This window comes from Lonchura striata, chromosome 10 (genome assembly GCF_046129695.1).
Source record: "Lonchura striata isolate bLonStr1 chromosome 10, bLonStr1.mat, whole genome shotgun sequence".
Lineage (NCBI taxonomy): Eukaryota > Metazoa > Chordata > Aves > Passeriformes > Estrildidae > Lonchura > Lonchura striata.
Window position 1 is genome coordinate 4,437,025 of NC_134612.1, and position 21,772 is coordinate 4,458,796.

At 45.6% G+C, this 21,772-nt stretch overlaps 3 protein-coding genes across 5 annotated transcripts in view; 1 reads left to right on the forward strand and 2 right to left on the reverse strand.

Annotated features, from left to right (window-relative positions):
* The window catches only part of WDR33 (WD repeat domain 33), a 69,498-nt gene extending 57,548 nt beyond the window's left edge, over positions 1-11,950 (forward strand). The window contains exons 18-23 of the mRNA XM_021538038.3: positions 2,460-2,562; positions 2,846-3,308; positions 6,818-6,984; positions 7,115-7,207; positions 7,966-8,151; positions 10,670-11,950. Of these exons, the coding sequence (XP_021393713.2) occupies positions 2,460-2,562; positions 2,846-3,308; positions 6,818-6,984; positions 7,115-7,207; positions 7,966-8,151; positions 10,670-10,893 (1,236 nt within the window). The 3' untranslated portion in view covers positions 10,894-11,950. The remainder of the gene's footprint in view (positions 1-2,459; positions 2,563-2,845; positions 3,309-6,817; positions 6,985-7,114; positions 7,208-7,965; positions 8,152-10,669) is intronic.
* On the reverse strand, positions 1,737-15,266 carry SFT2D3 (SFT2 domain containing 3). Of its 3 annotated transcripts, XM_031505656.2 has the most exons (5): positions 13,927-15,266; positions 11,942-12,085; positions 11,320-11,546; positions 7,943-8,130; positions 1,737-7,184 (listed from the first exon to the last, which is right to left on the reverse strand). In XM_031505656.2, exon 1 carries the CDS (start codon positions 15,206-15,208, stop codon positions 14,552-14,554), a length of 657 nt encoding a protein of 218 aa, XP_031361516.1. In that variant the 5' UTR covers positions 15,209-15,266; the 3' UTR covers positions 1,737-7,184; positions 7,943-8,130; positions 11,320-11,546; positions 11,942-12,085; positions 13,927-14,551. The 3 variants fall into 3 exon arrangements, with proteins under 3 accessions (XP_031361516.1, XP_077641698.1, XP_077641699.1); XM_077785572.1 differs by having other exon boundaries at positions 1,737-8,130; XM_077785573.1 differs by lacking the exon at positions 11,942-12,085 and having other exon boundaries at positions 1,737-8,130.
* A 5,064-nt stretch (positions 15,267-20,330) lies between these two features.
* On the reverse strand, positions 20,331-21,568 carry LOC110474546 (F-box/LRR-repeat protein 12). Its single transcript, XM_031505658.2, has 3 exons — positions 21,483-21,568; positions 21,334-21,406; positions 20,331-21,129 (listed from the first exon to the last, which is right to left on the reverse strand). Exons 1-3 carry the CDS (start codon positions 21,566-21,568, stop codon positions 20,356-20,358), a joined length of 933 nt encoding a protein of 310 aa, XP_031361518.2. The 3' UTR covers positions 20,331-20,355.
* Between the last annotated feature and the right edge of the window lie 204 nt (positions 21,569-21,772).

Here is a 21,772-nt window from a genome sequence, read left to right on the forward strand (position 1 = left end):
TTTTGATAGGTGGCTGGTTATTTTCTTTGACTGTTGCTATCTTAAAGGTTTTTACAGACACTAAAAAAATGACACAGTAAGGTATTTTAACCCATTCTTCCTTCCTTGTGCACCTTTAGTATGGTAATGGCTTTTAAAAATTAATGTATTTTAAAATTCATAATGTCAGGTTCTGTTCCATTTTGCTTCTTTGTAATATGAATATAACTGTAGTTCCTGTTTAAAAAGACCCCATATATCATTTTTTTAACAATAGACTTGAGTTTGTTTTGTGTTCTGGATTTGGCTTTTTTCTTCTGTAAACTTGTTCAAATCACTTGTCTTCCTTTTCAGTAGCAGAGGTGTGTGAATATCTGCTTTAACAAGGGTTTGTGGCATTAACACAGAACAATTATAGATAATTGCAAGGCTTAATCTCCACATAAGATATTGCTGTTACCTGCCCTGGCTCTACGCTGGATTTGCTGAAATGCAGAAGGCCATTTTCAGCTTTTAGTAAAGTACCTCTTTCTAAACTCTGCATATTTTCCAGCTCAATCCCAGTTTGAGGCCTGGAATGAATTTTGAAACAAAAATCCCATGAAAATGCAGAGTTAGAGCTCTGTGTTCCCAGTTGGCAAAGCATGGTTTGTTTGTAAGCAAGGTTTCTGCTAAGGAGAGTTATTTACTGTGTGCTAAAAACTGCTGGTTTGGTTAAATAAATGGAAGAAGTTCCATAAAAATTACTTTAAGTAAGCATCTGCTAAATAGATGGGAAATCCTGGAACTCCAGCAAGGTTTTGCTCAGGAACAGCAGAATCACTGTGATAGCTGGCTCTACCTAGTCAGAGGATGGATTTGTTCTGGACTCCAGTCAACATTCCATCATAAGAAAAGTATTTTTGGGGATTTTGGTTTTTGGTTTTTTTTTTTTAATGGACACTAAGCCAGATCTTTTATTTTGCTTATTTTTCCAACATGCTTACAAAATTACTTGATGCAAATACAGTTTATAGTACATATTTGTGTGCTTTCTTGTGTTTATCACCTACATTGCAGTTGAATATAAATTTTTAATTTAAAGCGATATTTCAAGATATGATGAGGTAAATGCACAAATAAACTTTCTGCTTCTCTGCAACCAGAAACAAAAAGGTAGTGTTTCTCAAAATTAATTTAGAGCATTAAAATTATTTGATTCCTGGAGAAGTTAAGCAGTGTAATTACGACCCAGGGGTGTGCTGGAGTACAGGTCTTTAAGTATTTCCAGACTGCAGGCTGAAAGGGTTTTAACAAGTCGGTGTGAAGGCCAAGTCTAAATCTTTTATACTGGACATATCTAGGAAGAAATTATATTTTTAGGGGTTTCTAGTAAGGGTTTGTGGGGGATTGGCTTTTTGGTCATGTCAGCGTAGGAAGGTTTTGTATAGCAGTCCTGCAGGTTCCAGGTCTCTGGTTCATATTTTTATTGTTAGATTTTATATCTGCAGTGTAAATTCTCTACATGTCACTTTTCAGTTCCAGTCCAGCACAAACCCCAAATGAGGACTTTTTGTCAGGCCTGTGCTGTTGAAAGGCAGAATCAGAGCATCATCTGAACAGTTTTCCAACCAGTGTCACCACAGCAGGTCCTGTAGTTTTGGTACCTGTCAAAATCTTTCATGAGTCTGTGACAGCAGCTGAATTTAAAGAGCATTAATTTATCCTTTAAAATTCACCAAAAAAAAAAAAAAAAAAGAGGAAAAAATACCAAAAAGGCACGTACATACTTTATTTTTTTCTTTGGGATCACATAAAGCACACAAAACTCTGCCTACTGTACTGCCTCTGCTTTTTTTAATCCTAAAATGGAGAAAAATGAACTTTGCCATCATGTTTAAAATGAAACTCATGTTAGCAACTTACAGGTGTTTAGAGAAGAGGATTCCTTATGGCCCTATTGTTGTCCCCTCATCCCAACATTCTTAGTACTTATTTTTGTATATATAGTTTCTCTTTTCTGTTCATTTCCAAATGAACAAAGAAGTCTTTGGTCTGTGAAGCTCTTTAACTGCCTGTAAATCGGGCATTACATAATAATTTTCAAACAAATTTACACATTTCCCTTAGGAAAATTCCTCTGTTCCTCCAAAGGAACAGAATATTTGTATCAAATACTCAATAAATTCAATACATTCTTACGGAATATTCATACTCAGGAAGAATATGAGCTTTATCTTCTTTGGCTGTGACAGATAAAATATGAATACCTGCAGAGCTGTCTCTTATGAAATGGTGTTTCTCAGTGACTGAAGCATTACTGATGTGATTGTCTGAAACCACTGATGTGAGGCTGAAACCATTGGAACATGAGCTGTTTCTGTTGTACAACCTGTGCAGATGTAGACCTTATGGAAAGAAAATTGTTTTGCACTCCTACAAAAATGTTTAATTACTCACACATGGCAATTCATGTGGCTTTTGTTCTTCCATGCTCACAGGACGGACAGAACCCGGGTCCTCCTCCGCTGATACCAGGCCTGGGGCAGCAAGGAGGACAAGGTCGTCTGGGCCCTCACAACCAAGGACCTGGTCTTAATAAAGGTAATTAACATATTGTCTGTTCTCCTGGGAGTCAGTCTCCTCCAAGAGGGGCTGTCCCAGTGCAGTGCAGCCTGGGAGAAATGGCTGGAGCACAGTGCAAGGCCTTGGCTGACAGAAAAGCTTCCATAGGTGTGGGCTGGGATATACAGGAAAAATTTTCCCGGAAATACTGTTTCATGTGAAATGTATCCTATATACTTTCTAGAACTCTATGAACTAGAGCATCCTGAAGCGATGTAGAAACGGTTACAGAAACCTGCTGTGATTTTTGTTGTCCCTCAAGGTGATGCCCGTGGGCCACCCAACCATCACCTGGGCCCGCTGTCGGACCGGCGGCACGAGCAGAACAGCGGCGGCCCCGAGCACGGGCCCGAGAGGGGCCTGTTCCGAGGGGGGCAGGACTGGAGTGACGGCAGGGACAGCAGGGGCATGCCCGACAGACGGGGACCTCACCCCGATTTCCACGATGACTTCGACCGGCCCGACGACTTCCGGGATGATTTCCACCCAGACAAGAGATTTGGCCATCGACTGCGGGAGTTTGAGGGGAGAGGAGGCCCACCATTGCAAGATGAGAAATGGAGACGAGGTGGACCTGGGCCTCCCTTTCCTCCTGATCACAGGGAATTTGAAGGAGGTGGTTCCAACCGGGGGCCTCCTGGTGCTTGGGAAGGACGGAGACCTTCAGATGACAGATACCCACGGGATCCCGAGGATGCGCGCTTCCGAGGAAGGCGAGACGAGAGGTAAGAATAAATCCACTTCTCTTTCTTGGGTTAAAGGGTAAATGGAGGGAACTCTTTTATTCCTGGTTTCCTTTTCATTAAGGAGTCTATCTGTTTCAGATTTATAAACTGGAAACCAATAAGGAAATGAAAACTCTAATATACCTGAGTGTAGAGTCCATAAAAATCATTCAGTAATAGAAGAAAACTTGAAAAATGGTCATTGTACACAGCAGCTTCCGTGTCTTTAAACAGTAAGTAAAGAGAAGGGGGAAAGTTTGTAGAGAAGATCCAGTGACACAGGATGAAGATCTGAGACCGTTTTGATGAAAATTGAGAGGAGACTTAAAGGTTAAAGTGACAAACTTTTGAACCCTAGAAGTGGATTTTGAGATTCTGTCTCCAGTCACAAACTACAGCATGACTGTAGAGACTGTAGGATGAGATGCAATGCCCTCGTAAGGAGCAGGAACAGTGATGTGACTGCCAGACAGAAGGGACAGACTTACAGCATCTGTTGGACTGTTGAGACTATTTTTTCATGCGTTTGCTTGTAGAAATTTTATTCCTCTTTTTGACTTATTTCTTAATGCCAAGCAAAGAACTCAAAAATAATCTGATTTACAGCAATGTCCTTGTCATTGCTCACAATCTCTGAATAAATCGCAAAGGGATAAATTTGCTTTTAGTTACCAATGTAAATATGGAGGAATTAATGCTGTCTCTGAAATGAATTATCAGCAAAATTGCTCCAGATTTATGTTAGTTTAATTAAATGAAATTTGGCCTCCATGGTCTAAGCCTCTCACTGACCACCAAGTCTCTATGTATAAGAACATGTGCTTGTTACCAATATGCTGTGGTCTCCACATAATGTGAATTTTGTGTGTTTTAGTTGCCTTTTTAATCATTTTCTTACATTCCTTTTACTTTGCATCTATACAGCTCTTCTTTTAGCTATTTTCTACCTAGCTCTGTAAGATGTAACTTCCTTTTGTGTGAAGAGTATGAAAAGAAATGAACAGTAACTTAAAGAAGGTAACAATTAAAGCCATTTTTAAAAAGTAAAGCCAGAGAAAATCCAGTTGGATGGTCAAGTGGTCCAATGGTCTGCATCACAGAACTCTAAAAGACACAGCAGACAAGACTTTCAGAAGCTCAGTAGAGATTTTTCAGATCTTACATTGAAAATGCTTAGGGACTGGCAAGTATTTTATTATGGTCCTGATCTTTAAAAAGTTTCAGGAAGGGAAACAAGAACCTTGTGACCTGTAAATCTGACTTTTGAACTAAGAGTGTTCTATTTATCAGAGTACAAGTGTTTGCCCAGAGAGTTTGAAATGAAATGGCACAGGGCTCTAAAAGGCTCACTGTGCTTGTACATTTGATGATTTTCTTGAAATGAAGGTGAACTAGGTGCCATTTACTGCAGATGCTGTGGTGGACTTAATCCCAACCACTCCTTTAGCTGACTTGGTTTGAAATTGAGATTGTAACTGGTTTGATCAAGCATGAGAGGCAAATGTGTGTATGTGTGTTTCTCTCTAATTTCCCATCCTTTTCATCCCTGTCCTGTTCTTACTCTATATCAACATGATGCTTCTACTGCAGAGACCTGCCTCTTCCTGCCTGCTAAATCTGCACAGTGTGTAGTTGTGTACAGTAAGGTCCTAGGCCTCGGGGAAGAAGATGTGAGAGCAGTCAAACAGGAACGGAACCCGATGCAAGGCAGGGTTTTATGTGTGACTGATATGAAAAGGCAAATAAGGATATCCATAACACAATATTAGGAGCTGTGGCTGTGTCAGGCACAGGTATCGTAGATTCCAAAACTCAGCTGTGTCCATAAGTTGCCTGAAATAGGAAAGGCCCTGTTCCTGCAGCCCTGGGACCTCGTGTTGAAAATCTTGGTAATTTCCAAGCTAAGTCGAATCACACCATATCAGTATTAAAGCAGGAGGCCCTCTAAGAAACCTCTAGAGGACTGTGCTGTTTCAAGGCTAAACAATACTGCTCTGTGATTATTTGAACCATTTGTACCTGAAACTGTTGAGTTTGTTTTCCCAAACCATCCAGGTTAATGTAAATGGTTCATGGTCCATACAAAGCACTCCTCCATCCACTGTTGTACCTGTACAGGCACAGCAGCCTCCTCTCTGTATTGTGTTTGTTTTCTGGGAGGTGGAGACAGACCTATTGTTTTTTATTAAAAACAATGTAAAAGTTTAAAAATATTGTATTGTGTTATGACTACTGTTAAAATATTTAAATTTGTAATTAAAAGGTTAATGTTGTTAAAATTCTAAATAAAAGTATCTAAAGTTTTGCTTGTAATAGGATGCACTGTGTCTTTAATGAGCTGGGGAAGGGGATGCTGCACACAGCCAACACCATGGGAATACTGTGATGCTTCCAGTTCAGCCAGAGTGGAACTGGGAACACTGGGGAGGTGGGAGGCACCTGTGACTGGGCAAGGAGAGCTCCACACCGTGTGCTGTCACTGAGGGTGGGCAGAGTAGCGTGGGTGGCACGGTGGGGACAGCAGTGTGCCTGTGCCACCTCAGCTGAGCTGTGATAGACAGGCATCCTCACAGGGCAGGGCTGAGCTTTGCAAACCCTTCAGGTGTTTGAACTGCTTATGCCAGGAACAGAACTGCTAGTTATTCACACAGCCAGCTGCAGGCTTACCTGGCATGGCACTGACAGCTCATGAAGAGCCATTCTCCCCTCTGAAGAGCTGTCCCAGCCCCCAGTGCAGTGCTGGAGGAGGCTGCACTCACTAAGATGCAGTGCAGAACCCAATTGTAGCAAATTCCTGAGGATGCCCTTGGTACTTAATAGACAGCAATTATCAATTTCAGGGCCATAATCACATTTTGCAACACAAAATTCATTACTGCAGTTGGTTAAACTGCTCTTCAGGTTGCAGAATGCCACTGTGCACTGTTCAGCTGTCACTATGCCTATACATACAAGGGCAGTCTAGATGCATTTGCTAAAATTGTAAACTTTGAAGAATGGAATGAAAAGGAGAGTTGTCTGGCAAAAGAATCATAGAACTAATAGGAATGAGATCCTGTAATGTTTTGTTATAGCCATGACTCTCATCGCTTCTATGTTTTCAGTTTGTTTTATGATGGAAATGGAAAGGAAAAAAGGGAAGGGGAATGTAAGACCATCAGAGTTAAGGGAAACTCACTTATACCTTGCCTTACCTCACCTTGTATCTATCATCACTCATCAGTTGTTCTTCCCACCTTTTCATTAAATGAATGCAGTGTGTTTAATAATATTTTTCTTGTATGAAAAGCCAACATAATCAGTGGAAGGAAATGTGAGAGGAAGATTACAAAGCTTACTATCAAAGTGCTCAAAGGCAAAAATGGGCACTTTCCCACCTACAAATCCTGTTTTAGTAACTGTATGTGCTGTAGCATTAAATGAAACAGTTTAGAAATTAGTTGATAATTAAACTGAAGCTGACTCAATTATGCCTAAAAACCACGTTTGTATAATGTTCTTTGTTGTAGCTTCCGAAGAGGAGGACCCTCAAGACACGAGGGCCGGGGACCCAGGGGCAGAGATGGCTTTCCTGGCCCTGAAGATTTTGGGCCAGATGATGCTTTTGACTCTCCAGATGAAAACTCCAGAGGAAGGGACCATGGTGCTCGGGGACGAGGTCGAGGTGCTCTGAGAGGTAAGGGGAATGCTCTTCCACACAGAAATGCAAGGATGAGGAAGGAAAGGCATTTCTTGGAGAGACGACATCATTCGCATGAATGCAATGTCTCTTCTCACTCCTGTCCCCTGCTTCTCTTACTGCTCAGGAGCTCGGAAGGGTTTGCTTCCTACTCCAGATGAATTCCCACGCTTTGAAGGAGGGAGGAAACCAGAATCCTGGGATGGAAACAGAGAACCAGGTAAAAAATTTGGTGAGGCTTGTAGACTTCTACAATATAATAACTTAAAAAAAATATTTTAAAAATCATGCCTTTTTCCTGTACCTCACATGTTCGCTACCTGAATTTTACCATGAAAAAAGTCCAATGCAGTTCTTTGGTCTTTTAAATTTAGGAAAAAAGAACTATACAGAATTTAACTATACAGAACTTAGGGAAAACTATACAGCTGTCTTAATGAATAAAAGTGATTGTAGCCTCAAAGCCTTGATTTTCGGTTGTGTTGTACAGTCCAGAAGTGCCCAGGCAGTTTTGTCACCTCTGGATGACTAAATCACATGTCATGGAGTTTTTTTTTACTAGGTTTATTAATGCCAACAGTAATCTTTTTCTGTGTTGGTATCTTTCCAGCTGCAATGTCTAACAGCTTATATTTGCAGTTGTCTTACTAAAGGCAAACCCATATGGGACAAGACAGAGCTGTAAAATGCCAAGGAAAACAAAGCAAAAATGAATGAAGGTGTGATTGTCTTTAAAATACGGGAAAGAACACTTTACATTTTTTCCATCTGCCACACTTTTTTTTTCCCATCATCTTTAGAATCTGTTTGACCTCTAGCTTTTTTACTAGGAAACGAGACAGAGGAGAAGCTTTACATAATTTTAACTTCAAACTGTGTGCCAAACACTGTGGGCAGTTTGTAAATTTATGTGGCTGCCTTCAAAAATGAGGAATAATGATCCAATAAACATTACTTATCCTTTGTTTTCGTGCACAGGTCCTCGTCCAGATCACCCTCCTCATGATGGGCATTCTCCAGCCAACAGAGAACGTTCCTCTTCACTCCAGGGCATGGATATGGCCTCACTGCCACCACGGAAACGCCCCTGGCACGATGGACCGGGAACCTCTGACCACAGAGACATGGATGCTCCAGGTGGACCTCCAGAGGAGAGGGGCAAAGGTAAAAAAACCCTTTGATTGGAACCCTTAAGTAACACTGGCATGTATTTTCAGTATTCAGTGTATCCAGAACTTCTCTGTTCAGAGGGGATAAAGCTGAGGTGGTAAATATCTGATTTTACCAGCTGGGAAGTTAAAGACCAGTCTTACAGGAACATAAGAACAGAGGGATTTTCAAAACATCAAATCCAGATCTTATCTCCAGCATGCAGAATCCCCTTCTTTATTGCCCTGTTCAAAAGTAGTTGGTTTTCGGTTCCCTGTTACTCAGCTGCAAAACTCATTAAGAGCATTTTCCCATAATTTTCAGAATAGTTGTTTATTAATATAATAAATATTAATACTAATATTAATATTTATTAATATTAATAAACAACTATTCTTTAACTCAAATATAAGAGCATTATATTTGAGTTCTTTAATTCAAATATAAGAATATTGAGCCTGGAGTGATATATCCCTGAAGTGCTCTCTACACCTCTGAAGATCTGACTTACTAAAACATTATTTTTATTTTTAATGGCTTTCTAGTTACCTTTTGTGTATGTCTCTAATTGCTTTAAGAATCATATAAACTTTTGGTATACACAACATCCATGGACAGATCTCTAAAACTTAATTGCAGTAGACTGTACTTAAAAAAAAAAGTAGGGATGTTTTCCCCTTGATCTATGCTTATCATTCACTAATTTTATTTGATGTCTTGTGCTGTAATTAAGTTGAATGTTGGTCCCTGTTATTACTGAATGCCACCTCTGCACTGAACTCCACCACTTCCAGCCTGAACGAGCTCTTCTCCAAGTCAGAGCTCTGATTTCTTTATTCTTTCTAGAAAGTGTTCTGTCTCTTCCACTAGCCTTGTTACTTTCTATGTGCTATTCTGAGTTTTAAATTATCCTTTTCTAAATTAAATGAGGTAAGTAGGAATTGCACACACTATTTAAGATGTGGTGCAGCCATGGGTTTCTACAGTTCTCTTGTATTTCTTCCACTTTCTCTATTCTTTCTTAATAGTCCCTGGTGGTGTAGTTCCCTCTAAGTGGTCCCATGCTACTGTAACCCACAGAACACATTCTTTTGGAGTCATTGCTGTTAGCATCACACCAGTTCTTGATCCTGTTTCTTACAGATCTCAGGACTTCTGTTCTCTTGTGTAAATACTGTCTTTCTTTAATGTCCTTACATTGACTACTCACTGTCAGGTAGTGATCAGTGACAAATGTCCTCTTTTGCTTCCTGATGGTGAGCTGGCAGCCTGCAGCTGAATTTGTTGCTGTTAGACTGCACAACTTTGTCTCTGATGCCACTGAACACTGAATCCCAGCCCATTTCTCTCACCACTGTCCCAAAGCTCATTCAGTTTTAACTGCTTGTCACTCCTCCTCTGCATGGACTCTAGTCCCAGGTTTTATCATTTCTTCACAGATGTTTTGAATGAAACTCTGTTGATAAACTTCTCTACCAGTATTTTTCCTTCCATATCCACATGCTGTAGTTCTCAATTTAGCCAGCATCTATCAATTCTGTAAGGATTCCTTTTCCAGCTTCAGTAATGATTGTAATAACTCTATCAGATTCTTCATTAAACTCAAAACAATTGTTGTCCAGGCAGAAGTGTGGTATTTAACTCATAATATGCTAAAGGAAGTGTAGAATGATGGCAGAAAGCCTGCCAAACCATGAACAATACTTATTCATACGGGGGCTATGTCACCTTCAGTTGTATTGGTAAAATTCTTTGAAGACTAAAACTTCATTAATGTTTCTGTGAAACAGTTTGGTGACTGTTTTACATGGAACAATCACTCTTGCTAAAGTGCAGCAAAAATACCTGAATTTAGCTGTAGTATGTGTCCTAAAAACAAGCACTGATTTTGTTTTCTCACAATACTGCTTCTTATTTTAGGCTAATAAATTGGGTTGGGTTTTTTTGTTTTTTATATCAAACATATCAAAACCAAAAAGGTATGTGAGAATTAGAAAATTCTATTCCTGGAAGTCAGAACTTGAGTACTTCTTGTTCCAGTTAGTAGTGAAATAAAGCATTTTCCCATTATTTTTAGAAAAAAAATGGAACAAAACAGTAATGTTACTCATGATGTTCACCATCAACCTCGACTGTCTCAATTTGTTAACACTGCTATGTCTCCATTTTGCATTTTAAAATAGTATATTTTGCAATCAAAACAGAGAGCCCCAGTGTGAAGCACAAGAACTGGCAGTTTGGAGGAAAAGCTATCACTGTTCTGACTTCATTTCAGTAACTGCTGACAGTATCAAATATAAGCTCCTTTAATTCCCAAGGAATTGCTTGATGGTTGTCCATTTTCTGAACTGTAATGGAGACATTAAATCTGCATAAGAAAATTCTACTGAGGGAGGAGACATAAAATTGCAGGTCTCAGCTAGAGCTGGTTTATGAATGATGACACCACAGTAGAACCAGCTCAGTATCTGCCATGTCTGAGAAGAGACTCAGCTGAAACTTACTCCAGTAACTGCTTGTGCTTCCTTTGCAGGACGAGGAAATTCAGGACCTTCACAGAGAGCGCCGAAATCTGGGAGGTCCAGTTCTCTAGATGGAGACCACCACGATGGATTCCACAGGGATGAAGCCTTTGGTGGAGGCCCTGGGGCAAACCCTTCTCGAGGAGGAAGGAGCAGCAGCAATTGGGGACGAGGAAATAACATGAACTCTGGCCAGTCCCGGAGAGGAGGATCTCGGGGTGGCCGAGGCCGATAGAAGAGGCTTTGACTGGGTCATGCCCAGTCCTTGTGGGACAATATTTAAATAGACTGCTACTCTGGACTCACCTGCAATGCCACGAACCTGGACTCTTAACTGGGATAACTGAATGTGCATTAGTTCCTAACAGGGGTCTTTATTTTCCTGAATCAGTCATTTGCCTCTAGCTGCAATATTGTAGCTACCTTTGTTTTGTTCTTTCCACTCCTATTCCCCTCACTTTCTTATTTTGTCAAGAGCTGGAATTTCTTTTAAGTGTTGTGGAACATGGAGCATCTCCACAGATTTCAGTTCACCTCCAGACAGAAATTTGTTTCTATATGTACAGTTTGTCAAAGAGTTACGTTGGTTTTGTATGAATACAGAATGTAATTTGAGCAAAAATTAACAAAAAAAATCAATAGTGTGTGATTCTTTACTCACCTATTACTACAGAGGGTTGTATTTAGGCAAACTTGTGTTTCAGATGCAGCAACAGTACTACCTCCTGAAATCTCAGCCATTTAAAATACTGAGAGCCGATTCCCAGGGTTTTGGTTTATCATGTATGGAGAAGTTTCATTTTCACCTTTAGCCACAGGTGTGTACAGTGGTGCTGAGGTTAAAATTCCAAAATGCAGGCAATCACCACTGCTTGCTAGTCTGCCATCCTGAAACAGAAAAGAGTGAAATAATGTTTAGAACAAGTTGTCAAAGACATATTGTGAGTTACATAACCTGGATCCTAAAACAGACATCACAGCAAAGATTGGCATTCTACACTTCACCTAGGCAAGCCACAGATTTTTGTTCAAAACAGCATCTGTTTATAGAAACTGAGAAAGAAAGTTCAGCAGCTTGATTGATATGTTTTACAGCAGCTGTGTGACACAATGTTTAAAGCTATGGGTGTTCAGCAGAGTCTGGTGCAGTAATTGCTGAAGTGCAATTATAAGTTTTTTTAAGTGTCTTTTCTTTAGGATATTGTTGTCTGATTTTACTAAAGAAGGGAAATGAGGAGGAGGGGTTATTCCTATTTTCCACATTTCATAATAAAGCTACTTACCAACCATGAGTTTGTTTTCCCCACAAATCATTCCTGTTAATCATCTCCAGCCACCACGTTACCAGAAGGCTCCTTTAACACCTAAAGCCTCAGTGAAAATGTTACCACGTAAGTACTTCTCTGCAGGTACCCCTCAGGAAGGTCCTATATTGAAAATATAATAAAAAATCACTACCCCCTCTCTCCTGCTTCAGGCTTCCCTCTCTCCTGCCTTGAATTTCAGGCTATAATCAGGATGAGACTTATTTCTAGAGGCTCCTGCAACCCAGCAACACATGCAGCTGTTGCATCTTCTCATAGTCAGTTTTACCAAAGACTGGCTCAAGCCCTATGTCCCATCTTACTTAAAGACATCAAAGCACAGATGCTTAACTGCTGTTCTCTTGGTTCACTCAGTCACAAGTACCTTTTTCTACTTGGTTTTTAATTTGTGGTGTATCAAATCACATTTGAAAATTGTAACTGATTGTCAGCTTATAAAATCCTTCTCATGGGTGTCAGGAGAGGGAGAATGGTCTTAAAGGAGTTCTCTAGAAACAGCTGAGATATATCTGATATGTCTGAGTTTGTCCCTTGAGAAAAAATGCTTTTTAGCTCTATCTGAAGGACTTTGGGCCCTTTGGGTGTATGTCTGGGAGCTGGGATTTGTCCTGAAGTTTTCATGAGAAATACTAATGATTTCATCATTGGCAAAGAGGAAAGCTTGCTCTCTTTTCATTTAGCAAGCCTGATGTATGTTTAAGGTGCTAAAAGAGGTCTAATACTATATGAATTACAGGATGAGCTTCAGGCTTTAATTAAACCACAGTCCTCTACCAAAACAAGTTAAAGTGTATGTAACAAGAGAAAACCCAGTATTATCTAGAAAACTTTTATTTCCTCTGATGATTGGTTAGTTCTTTAAACAATTATGGTACTTAATGTTAAGTAATACTCTTCAAGGGGCAGCTTTTTCAATGGAGTTTTGAAGTATTTCACAATCATATGCTCAAAAAGTAAAAAGAAAATTTGATAATTAGATATAGTTTCTACAAAATCTTGGAAGGTAACAGCATAGCAGAAGAGACAGAAGTAGCTTCCCAGTCTGTGATAGTGTGACCCACTGTTACTGGGAAATGGGTACAGTTATTTACTGGGAATATATTTCTGTGTTCCTCAGGTCATGTTATTTTACCAGTGCTGCACATAGACTCTTATGCTCTATCTGTTACTTCAGAGGTTGTCTCAGATTTAATTTTACACTGCTTTTAGGAATAAAATTAATTTTACATACTGTAACTTTGAAACTGTAAAAACAAGAGAGCTAATTTAATGCTATTCTGATAGCTCTGATCTACATTCTTAATGGAAAAAAGTGACCAATAGGGAAATGTCTATACTGACAACTGGGCACAAATATTTTTATTAAAGCAATCTATGTACACTTAAGCACCCTCTTTAACAATTTCAGTTTAATTCAGAAAAGTATTTGGTAAATATATTAAAACTAAATAGTGATAGCAGGTAAGTATTGCAGGCTTTATTTTCTCCATGAGGCACAAATGCTCAGTGAGATACTCACGGGGGCTCTGTGCAGGTGAGGCCCCATGGTCCCATTTCCTTGCAGCTGTCCAGTACCTGGCCCAAACTGGAGCAACCCAGCTCTGTCAGCCTGAATTCAGCACCCTCCTAAGGCAGCTCAGTTTCTGCACTGAAGCAGAGCTCCAATTACTGGCAAATCTATTTTTGAAGGTCGGGCTGGGACAAGTAAGCAACTCCTGCTCAAGTTCAGAGAGCAATATCTATAAACAAAAGTAAAGTTCTAAGAGCTGAAGCTCCCACTTTAAAGCCCAGTTTGGTCCCTTACAGCAGTACCTGCAAACGCCAGTGCTCTTAACCAACATTTGCACTTTGCATCCTCTCACGATCATGCAGAACACCCCCACCCCTTGCAAGTATGGGCAGTTTTTGTGATCCACAGCCCCAGGAAAGTTTGTTTCACTTACTGGATGGTTATTTTAAAGCTGCTTTTTAGAGAGAAATGCAGTTCATTGGCCACAGTCTTCGTATTCACCACTGGTCTGAGGTGACAGCAAAAACAGTATGTGTTCATAGTGTAGGGGTCAGCACAAAACCAGTTAATTTTTCAATGTCGTCCCCTAGCCTCGATCGCATTTTGCTAAATCATCTTCGTGTTTCGGCATCCGTCAGCCTTGCGCACCTCAGCTGCTCCTCAGCACCGGGCGAATCCGCAGGGGCAGCGCACGGGCTCCGATGCGGCGCTCCGCAGCAGCCGTGCAGCAGCCACACGGCCCCAGGCTGGAGGCACGAGCGATGCTGCGGCTCCCCACCCAGAGGTGGAGCGATGCCGAGCCCTGGTGAGGCGAGTAACGAGCCCGGGGCGGCTCGGCAGGCTGACACCGCACACAGCGCTGCAGCTCCGCGTCACCGGGGCTGCCAGCCCTGCCGCTGCTCCTCGGGCGCTACCGAGGAAAACGTGCCAGGACGCGGAGGAGGCGAAGAGAAGCGGCGTCCCCCGTCTCGGAGGCGGCTGAACACATCGCGAGGCTCCCGGCCCGTGTGCGAGGGGCTCCCGCGGGGCCGCGCCGCTCCTCCGCCGTTGCGCCGGGCTCACAGCGGCAGCGCCTTGCCCCGGCCGCACAGCGCGGCGCGGAGCAGCCCGGCCAGGCGGCGCAGGCCGGCGGCGCCGCCGGGCAGCGCGGCCAGGAGCGCGGCGGCGGCGATGCCGAGCTGCGCGGCGGCGCCCAGCGCCGTCAGCGCGGTGCTGCGCAGCCCCAGCGCGGCGTACAGCGTCCCGAGGAGCGCCCCGAGGTACAGCAGCGCCCCGCGGCCGGGCTCCCGCAGCAGCCGGGCGGGCCCGCGCAGCAGCGCGGCGGCGCCCAGCGCGCACAGCGAGCCCAGCGACCAGAGCAGCGCGAACTTGCGGGCGCGCAGCAGCAGCAGCGGCGCGCACAGCCCGGCCAGCGCGAAGCACAGCGCGGCCAGAAGCGCGCACAGCCCGCTGCCCGCCAGCCGCTGCCAGCGCGACAGCCCCCGCAGCCACGGGTCCTCCTCTCCCGTCCACGGCCACACCGTGGCGCCGGGGGGAGCGCCCGCCGGGAGCGCGTTCAGCGCCCCCAGCCAGGCCCGCAGCCCGCCGCCGTCCCCCGCCTCCTCCTGCGAGCCGCCGGCGGCCGGCGGTGCGGGCGCCGCGCTGGGGCCGGTGGCAGCAGCAGCAGCCTTGGACTGGGCCAGGTACTCGTGGAGCTGCCGGCCCAGGTCCGCCATGGCGGGGACGGCACCGGGCGCTACCAGGCTCCCTCCGCCCAGCCCGGCGCCGCCATGTTCCGGGGCAGGGGCACATCCGGGGCACAGCGGAACGCGCGGCCGCAGCCCGCGGAGCGCTGCGCATGCGCGGGGGCGGGAGGCGCGGGGCGCGTGCGCGGGGCTCGTGAGGGCCGCGGGGCGCTGAGGGCGGGAGGGCTGAGGGCGGTGCGGGGACGGGGGGCTCTGGGCGGGCTGCGGAGCCTGCCAGGGCCGTGAGTGCGATGGTGCCGGTGAGGGATATGTGGGCTGTGCAGGGCCGCGGGGTCCCTGAGGGCTCTGTCGGTTGTGAAGAGCTCTAAACCTGGGATGAGCCTGTCAGTGATTGACGGGCAGAACTAAAAGTGATGATGGGGGGGATCAACCCAGGAGATGGATTGACAGGCGGTGCTAAACGTAATTGAGATTAGAGTCATCCACTCGGAGTGACTGATAGGCAGGGCCAAGGGTGATGGGGGCAGGCTCAGCCTCGCAGAGCGATTCCGGGCAGGGCCATGGGGATGCCTCTCACTGCCCAGAGACGCTGCACCACCGGAGCAGTCCCTTGTAGCCAGGCCTCCATGGCTGAAATCTGGATTCTGCCTCCCAAAACTGAACATCCAAGGATCACTCCCAGGCAAAAGCTGCCAGACTGACAGATCTCACTATCCTTGGCTTCCTGGGGATGGCCTCTCAGCTGCCCCACAGACACTGGGGCAGCAGGATTTCCTTCCTGTAGAAAAGGGTCATCCTTCACAGCCAGGCACCCAGGGCTGAAAGTGGGACTCCACCTCTGCAGCAGCACATCTGCCCCACACAAGAGCCTATCTGTTACTTGTTAACTGGTCAGATAACTCACACAGGACAAGCTGTCTTGTATTGAGTTATTTTGGTGCTGTGGGATTAAGACTGGTCTGGCATCTGGAATATAAAGCTGAATTTCTGACTGACAGACACCTCACTTTATAAAAGCTACACCAAACTTTGACAAAGCAGAAATTTTCTATGCTTGGAAATGTGTAGTTTTTCCTATGAGCAGGGCTGCCTGCTTTGCAGTTACTCCCTCGAAGCTTAAGTGAAAGGAATCTGTGTACATTATCATCTTTTCAGTGGTCAGTTACATTTGACTCCTAACCAGTACTGTTTCTGTTGCTAGCTTTAATATAAGTACCTTGATATCCTGCACTGTTTTGTGTTATGCTGTAGTCTACTTGTAGAATTGCTCCCAGACAGAAGTTGTCAGGACATATGGATCCCACTGGCCTTGACTTCCCCTGGGCTGTCTCTCATCTGTACCTGAAACACTGGAGCTTTGAGTTTTCCTTCCTATGGAGAAGAAAATTCCTTTTTTTTTTTCCCCAGGAGCCCATGTGCAAAATTTGGATTGCACCTCTAAAATTCAGTATATGCAAGGATTACTCCCACATTAAAGCTGCCAGCACAGACAAGTCTGGCTGGCATTGGCCTCCCCTTGGCCACTTTTCAAGTGCACCTGAAACACTGGGGCTGTGTGCTTTCCTTGCCATGGAAATGCACTGTCATTCTCATCTGGGAGTCCATGGCAGAAATTCTGAATGCCCCTGTACATCCAAGGATCTCTCCTAGCCGGAAGCTGCTGGGTCAGATGTGTGCCTGGACTTTTCCTCCCCTAGGTCACCTCTGACCTGCACCTAAAGAACTGGGCCTATGTGCTTTCCTTCCTGTGGAAATTAACTGTAATTCCCATCCAGGAGCCCATGCTGGAAATTTGATTTGCACCTCCAGAAGTGCAATGTGCTGGTGTGCTTCTGTGCAGATACACTGTTCTGCACCACAGTGAATTTACATGTCAGACTGCAAGTGTGTGATGCTACATAAGGCTGAGAATTAACCTGCAGAGCACCATGGTTGTCTGCAAACTTAAAAGCTCCAAGAAGAGAGTGACTGCACAATTGACTTCCAAATTCTGGTTATCTGCTGTAAGGGAGAAGGTCAGTGACCCCTATCTGTGCTGGCACAGGTTCCTATTCGAGATTTATGTTGAAACAATTCCTTTTAGCTTTAGACTCCAAGATTCAGCAAATACTGTGGTAGAAAGCTGAGAAGAAAACTACAATATTGCACCAATGTGTTTGGTGTGGCTCACATGAGGCAGGGGGAAGGTGCAGACCAGCACTGGTTGAGCAAGCTGTTACTGTCTCAACATTTAACTTGCATCCTGTGAAAAGCAACCACACTCTGGAGTCATGAATTTTCCTGCTTAGCTGCATGTACCATCACATTCTTTCAATCTCCAAAACCCAGCTTCAAAACTTAACATGTCCAGCAATGATTCTCCTACTGTAGGTCCTAAAACAAAAAAGCCCTGGCCTTCCCTTTCCCCTTGCAGAGTCCAGTTACAAAACTAAAAACGTTCAGCACTTGCTCCCCTGGAAAAGGTTCTAGGGGAAAAAGAATCCGTGCTCTTTGCTTTTCTTTTGCAGCCTATAAACTGCCCAGCCAACGGTGAGACGATTCGTCTTCCTTCCCAGCTACATGCAGGATGATATTCTTTCAGTCTCGAAGATTCAGGATCCCCAACGAAACCCCTACACCAACCGTTCCCACACTAACAGCGCCAGGAGAGAAAGGGCGTGACTTTTCCCTGGGCACTGTCAGCGCTCACAAAGCACACCGCACGATGGCGGTGTGGACTTGCAAAAGAAGGAAATTCATCTTTTCTAGCTGTAAACCACCCAAAATGCAGATCCAAGTTCAAAACGTCACTGCTCTCAAATAATCTGTGTCGGGACAGAAAGATTTCACCGACCTTCCCCTTCCAAGAGCAAACTCCTGTTTGCACCACACTCAAAACGGACTCCTCTGTGCTAATAAATTTTTTTCTGCCTCATGGAGTCCAGCTACAAACTTGAAAACCACGGGCAAAAGTGTAGCTCACAGAAGTGCCAGCTGAGAAAGCTGTTGCTGGCCAAAACGGCCAGTGCACGCACACACCCTGCTGTCAGCACCTTCCTCCTCAACTCTGTGTGCCATCGGCATCCTTCAGGCTCCCAGGCACATGCAGATGCACTTGGCTGAGAAAATAAAACGGATTTGGATCTGCTAAAACACCTGGGTATGAATATTAAATATACACATGTATGAAATCGTGGTACATGTGTGTAAGCTGGTGTGTGAAGAGGCAAAGGAGCCGCTTGGTCATTGCAGCAATGATTGATAACCTCAGATTTTGTGGTTTCTCTGAGTTTTCTTTCACTTTGAGGGCTGTGGACTGCTGCTTCTCTCAGGATGCTAGGACCAGTTTTGTGTCCTAGTTTTGCTGAAGGTTTAGCTGTCTCTGTTGGACATTTATTATGTATTTTTTTAAAACATTTGGGCTTTGATGTAATGATGTGTGATATATTTGTCACTGAGAAGGTGGGGCTGGGGGAAGAAACGCTCAAGTCAGCAAAAGAAGAAATGGAGATGAACTGAGTAGAAACCCCTTGAATTTGGAAATCAGAAGAAATAAAGGTCAAGAACAGCCCTCCAAAGAGCTTCAAGCAGGTATGTGGGGAGGGTGAGCAGAACCAGAACTGCTGATTAAAGACCTTTCAGTTTTTTATTCCCATAATTTATCCATAGTAATCCAATATTTACAGCTCCCCTCCTGTTTTCAAACCTAAAACACTCCACTTTGCACCATATCAATTTGTAATTGCTGTTCCCTGTTCAGCAGTTAGTGAATGGAAAACTGGCATGTTGTGACTGTGGGGATATTCTGTTGTTGTGCCTCAGGATTGCAAAAATCCCGCTGCAAAGATCAGGAAAACATTGAGGTTCTTGCTGCCTCTCACTGTGCCTTGACTGGCTGATGGATTTTTACTGGTTTTGAGTTTCCCTTTTCCTGTTGTACTGTCCCTCCCCATCTCAGAGAGTGCTGGAACAGGGAATGCTGGAGGTTTTAATAAGGCTGATTCCACCAGTGTTAATCTCCTTGTCTGGGATAAACGCAGAGTGGTAGTTACTAAGTCAGCAGCCTTGGGATGCTTTCCAAGGCAGAGCTGCAACGTTTTACCTTTGGGTATTTGCCCTGAAGCTACCCTGAGAGTGGGTTTAAGAACAAAAAAAAAGGCAAGGGTACAAAGGCTGCCTGACAGCAATGAGAATTTCACCCCAGGGAGGGTCACTGCCATCCAGGACTGTCTGAAACCCAAAGAATTATTGCATGTGCTGCAGCTGAATGGAGGGCAGGGGCTGTTTGGGATGAAAACAGGGCAGAAAAGGCTCAGCTGAAGCTTAAATTGTCCCACTCTGTTTCCTGTGGGATGCTCTTGTCACAAGGAAGGCTGGCCTAAGGGGCAGGAGAGATGCTGAAGCAGGTTAAAACTAAAAAAAACCCCAAGTCCTAAGAAACAAGGATTCAAATGAAAATTAGAAGCTTGCAAGTTTTTTAAAATAAATACAATATTTGCTCAAAAATATCGACTGAAAATTAAGAATAACAACATAACATTTAGGTGGTTATCTGGTGTTAGGATACTGGGGGATGGGGGAGGAAGAGGATGTGAGCACAGACAATAAAAGGTGATAAGAAAACGTGGATGTTACCAGCAAAACCAGAGGTAACAGCAGCCCCAGCAATGCCTGGGGGCAAACGGGATGTCTGGCTCTTGGGACCAGGTGTTCAGGGATCCACATGACCAGTCTGACAAGTGACTTGAAGATCTGAATTTGAAGGAAAAGAGAAGGAATTGGTAATTGTGAGGTTTTGGCTGCCAGGTCTGTTTTTTCCGTAACAGACTGGTGCTTCACTTCACTCCTTGAATTCTGCACTCATTAAGCTGCTGCCTAACCTTCGGCAGTGGAGAAAGAGGAGAAGACAGAGCTTAAACTTGTCATCACCCCAGTTTTTGGTCAGTGGGGTTCCCAAAGGCTGGGTGTGCTTCCCAGCTTCCCTATTCCTCTGATACATGGAAAACAAGGAGGGGGAATCCTACCAAAAGCTTGTTAAAAACCTTATTTACATGACAAGCTCTGTATTTATGTGAAAAAACTGTAATATTTTAAGGCCAACGGGAATTCTGTCCCAAAGCTACAGGAAAACGGCCTTTTCAAAAAAATAAAAAAAGGAGCACTTCAGGTGTACTAAGGAAGAATAGCACTTCAGGCTGTCACAGGCTGTGAGATATGGTGCAATGTGGAAAATTCTCCTGAATTTTACTGAGGAGCTCATCTTCAAAGCAAGTTCCACCTAATTTGAGGTGGTTCAGGCGAGGCAGCACTTGCAACAAAGCGATAACAGTACCAAGGGAGACCAAATCATAGAGGTCAAGGCACAGGGTCTCCAGGCGCTCCAGCACCACAATAGCAACCAGCCCCCTGTTTGTCAGGAAGTAGGCATTGCTGATTTCCAGGTAGCGGAGCTGCTTCATGTGGCGCCCGATGAACACCAAGGCAGCATCACCAATGATGCAGTGCCGCAGAGTCAGGCGCTCAAGCTCTTCCAGGTGTGGAGCTGCTGCTTGGATCCCCGTATCAGTGACACGGTAGGTGCCACAAAGGCTCAGTGCCTTCAAGTGGCTCTGTGAGGAAATGTCAAGAAGATGATTGTCAGAAAAGGTGGGAATGCTGTGGATAGCCAGGTGTTGTACCTGCGGTGGTGGCACCGAAGGGGAAACGCAGAACCAGGCATCGGGGATGTCGCAAAGGCTCAGCTCCAGCGTGGTGACAGAGGCGGGCATGCTCTCGTACGGGACATGGCGGAGGTCGGTCTCGGTCAGGCACAGCCGGTGCAGCTGGGGGCAGCGCTCCCGAAGGGCGGCCAGCAGCGCCGGCGAGAGGAGCCGCTGCTTGCCGCGGGAGCGCGGCGCGCCCCGCAGCCGCAGCGTGCAGAGGCTGTCCGGGAGGCGGTGCCGCACCAGGTGCCACAGCGTGCGGCGGCTGATCTGGGGGCGAAAGGGCGCCGTGCCAGGGCTGCGGCGGGCCGGGGCCCCTGTGGCAGGGGGCGGTTCCCGCCGTTCCCTCAGCCGTCCCTGCAGCGGGGACCCGCACTCACTCCGTGCACGGCGGGGTGACCCCGCCTCCCCCCATCCCTCCTGCCCGGGGAGCTCTCCCCGCGGCCCGGCCCGGTGCGGACGGGCGGCCCGTACCCGGTGAGGGCTCAGATCCACATGTGTCCACACCGCTCGGTCCTGCGCCAGCTGCTGCCACCGCCGGCAGACCCTGCGGGGAGGCGATCGGCGGTCAGCGCCGGGGCGGGGAACCGCCAGGCGGCCGGTCCCGCCCGGGCAGACCCTACCTGGCCGCTCGCAGCCGGTCCCGCAGCGGCAGCAGCGCCAAGACCCGCACCAGCACCGAGTCGGGCAGCGGCGGCCGCGCCGCCATCGCGGCCGTTACTACAACGAACCCGAGCGCGCCCGGCGCCGCCTCCGCTCCGCCCGCGGCCGCGGAGCCGCCGCTAGGCCCGGAGCTCCCTGCTCAGCCCCCTTCCTCACCGACAGCCCCCACGGTGCCTCATCCTGTCTCGCCCGTCCCACGGTGCCTCAGGTCCCCGCGTCCCCTCTTCGGTGCCTCCTGTCCCGTCACACC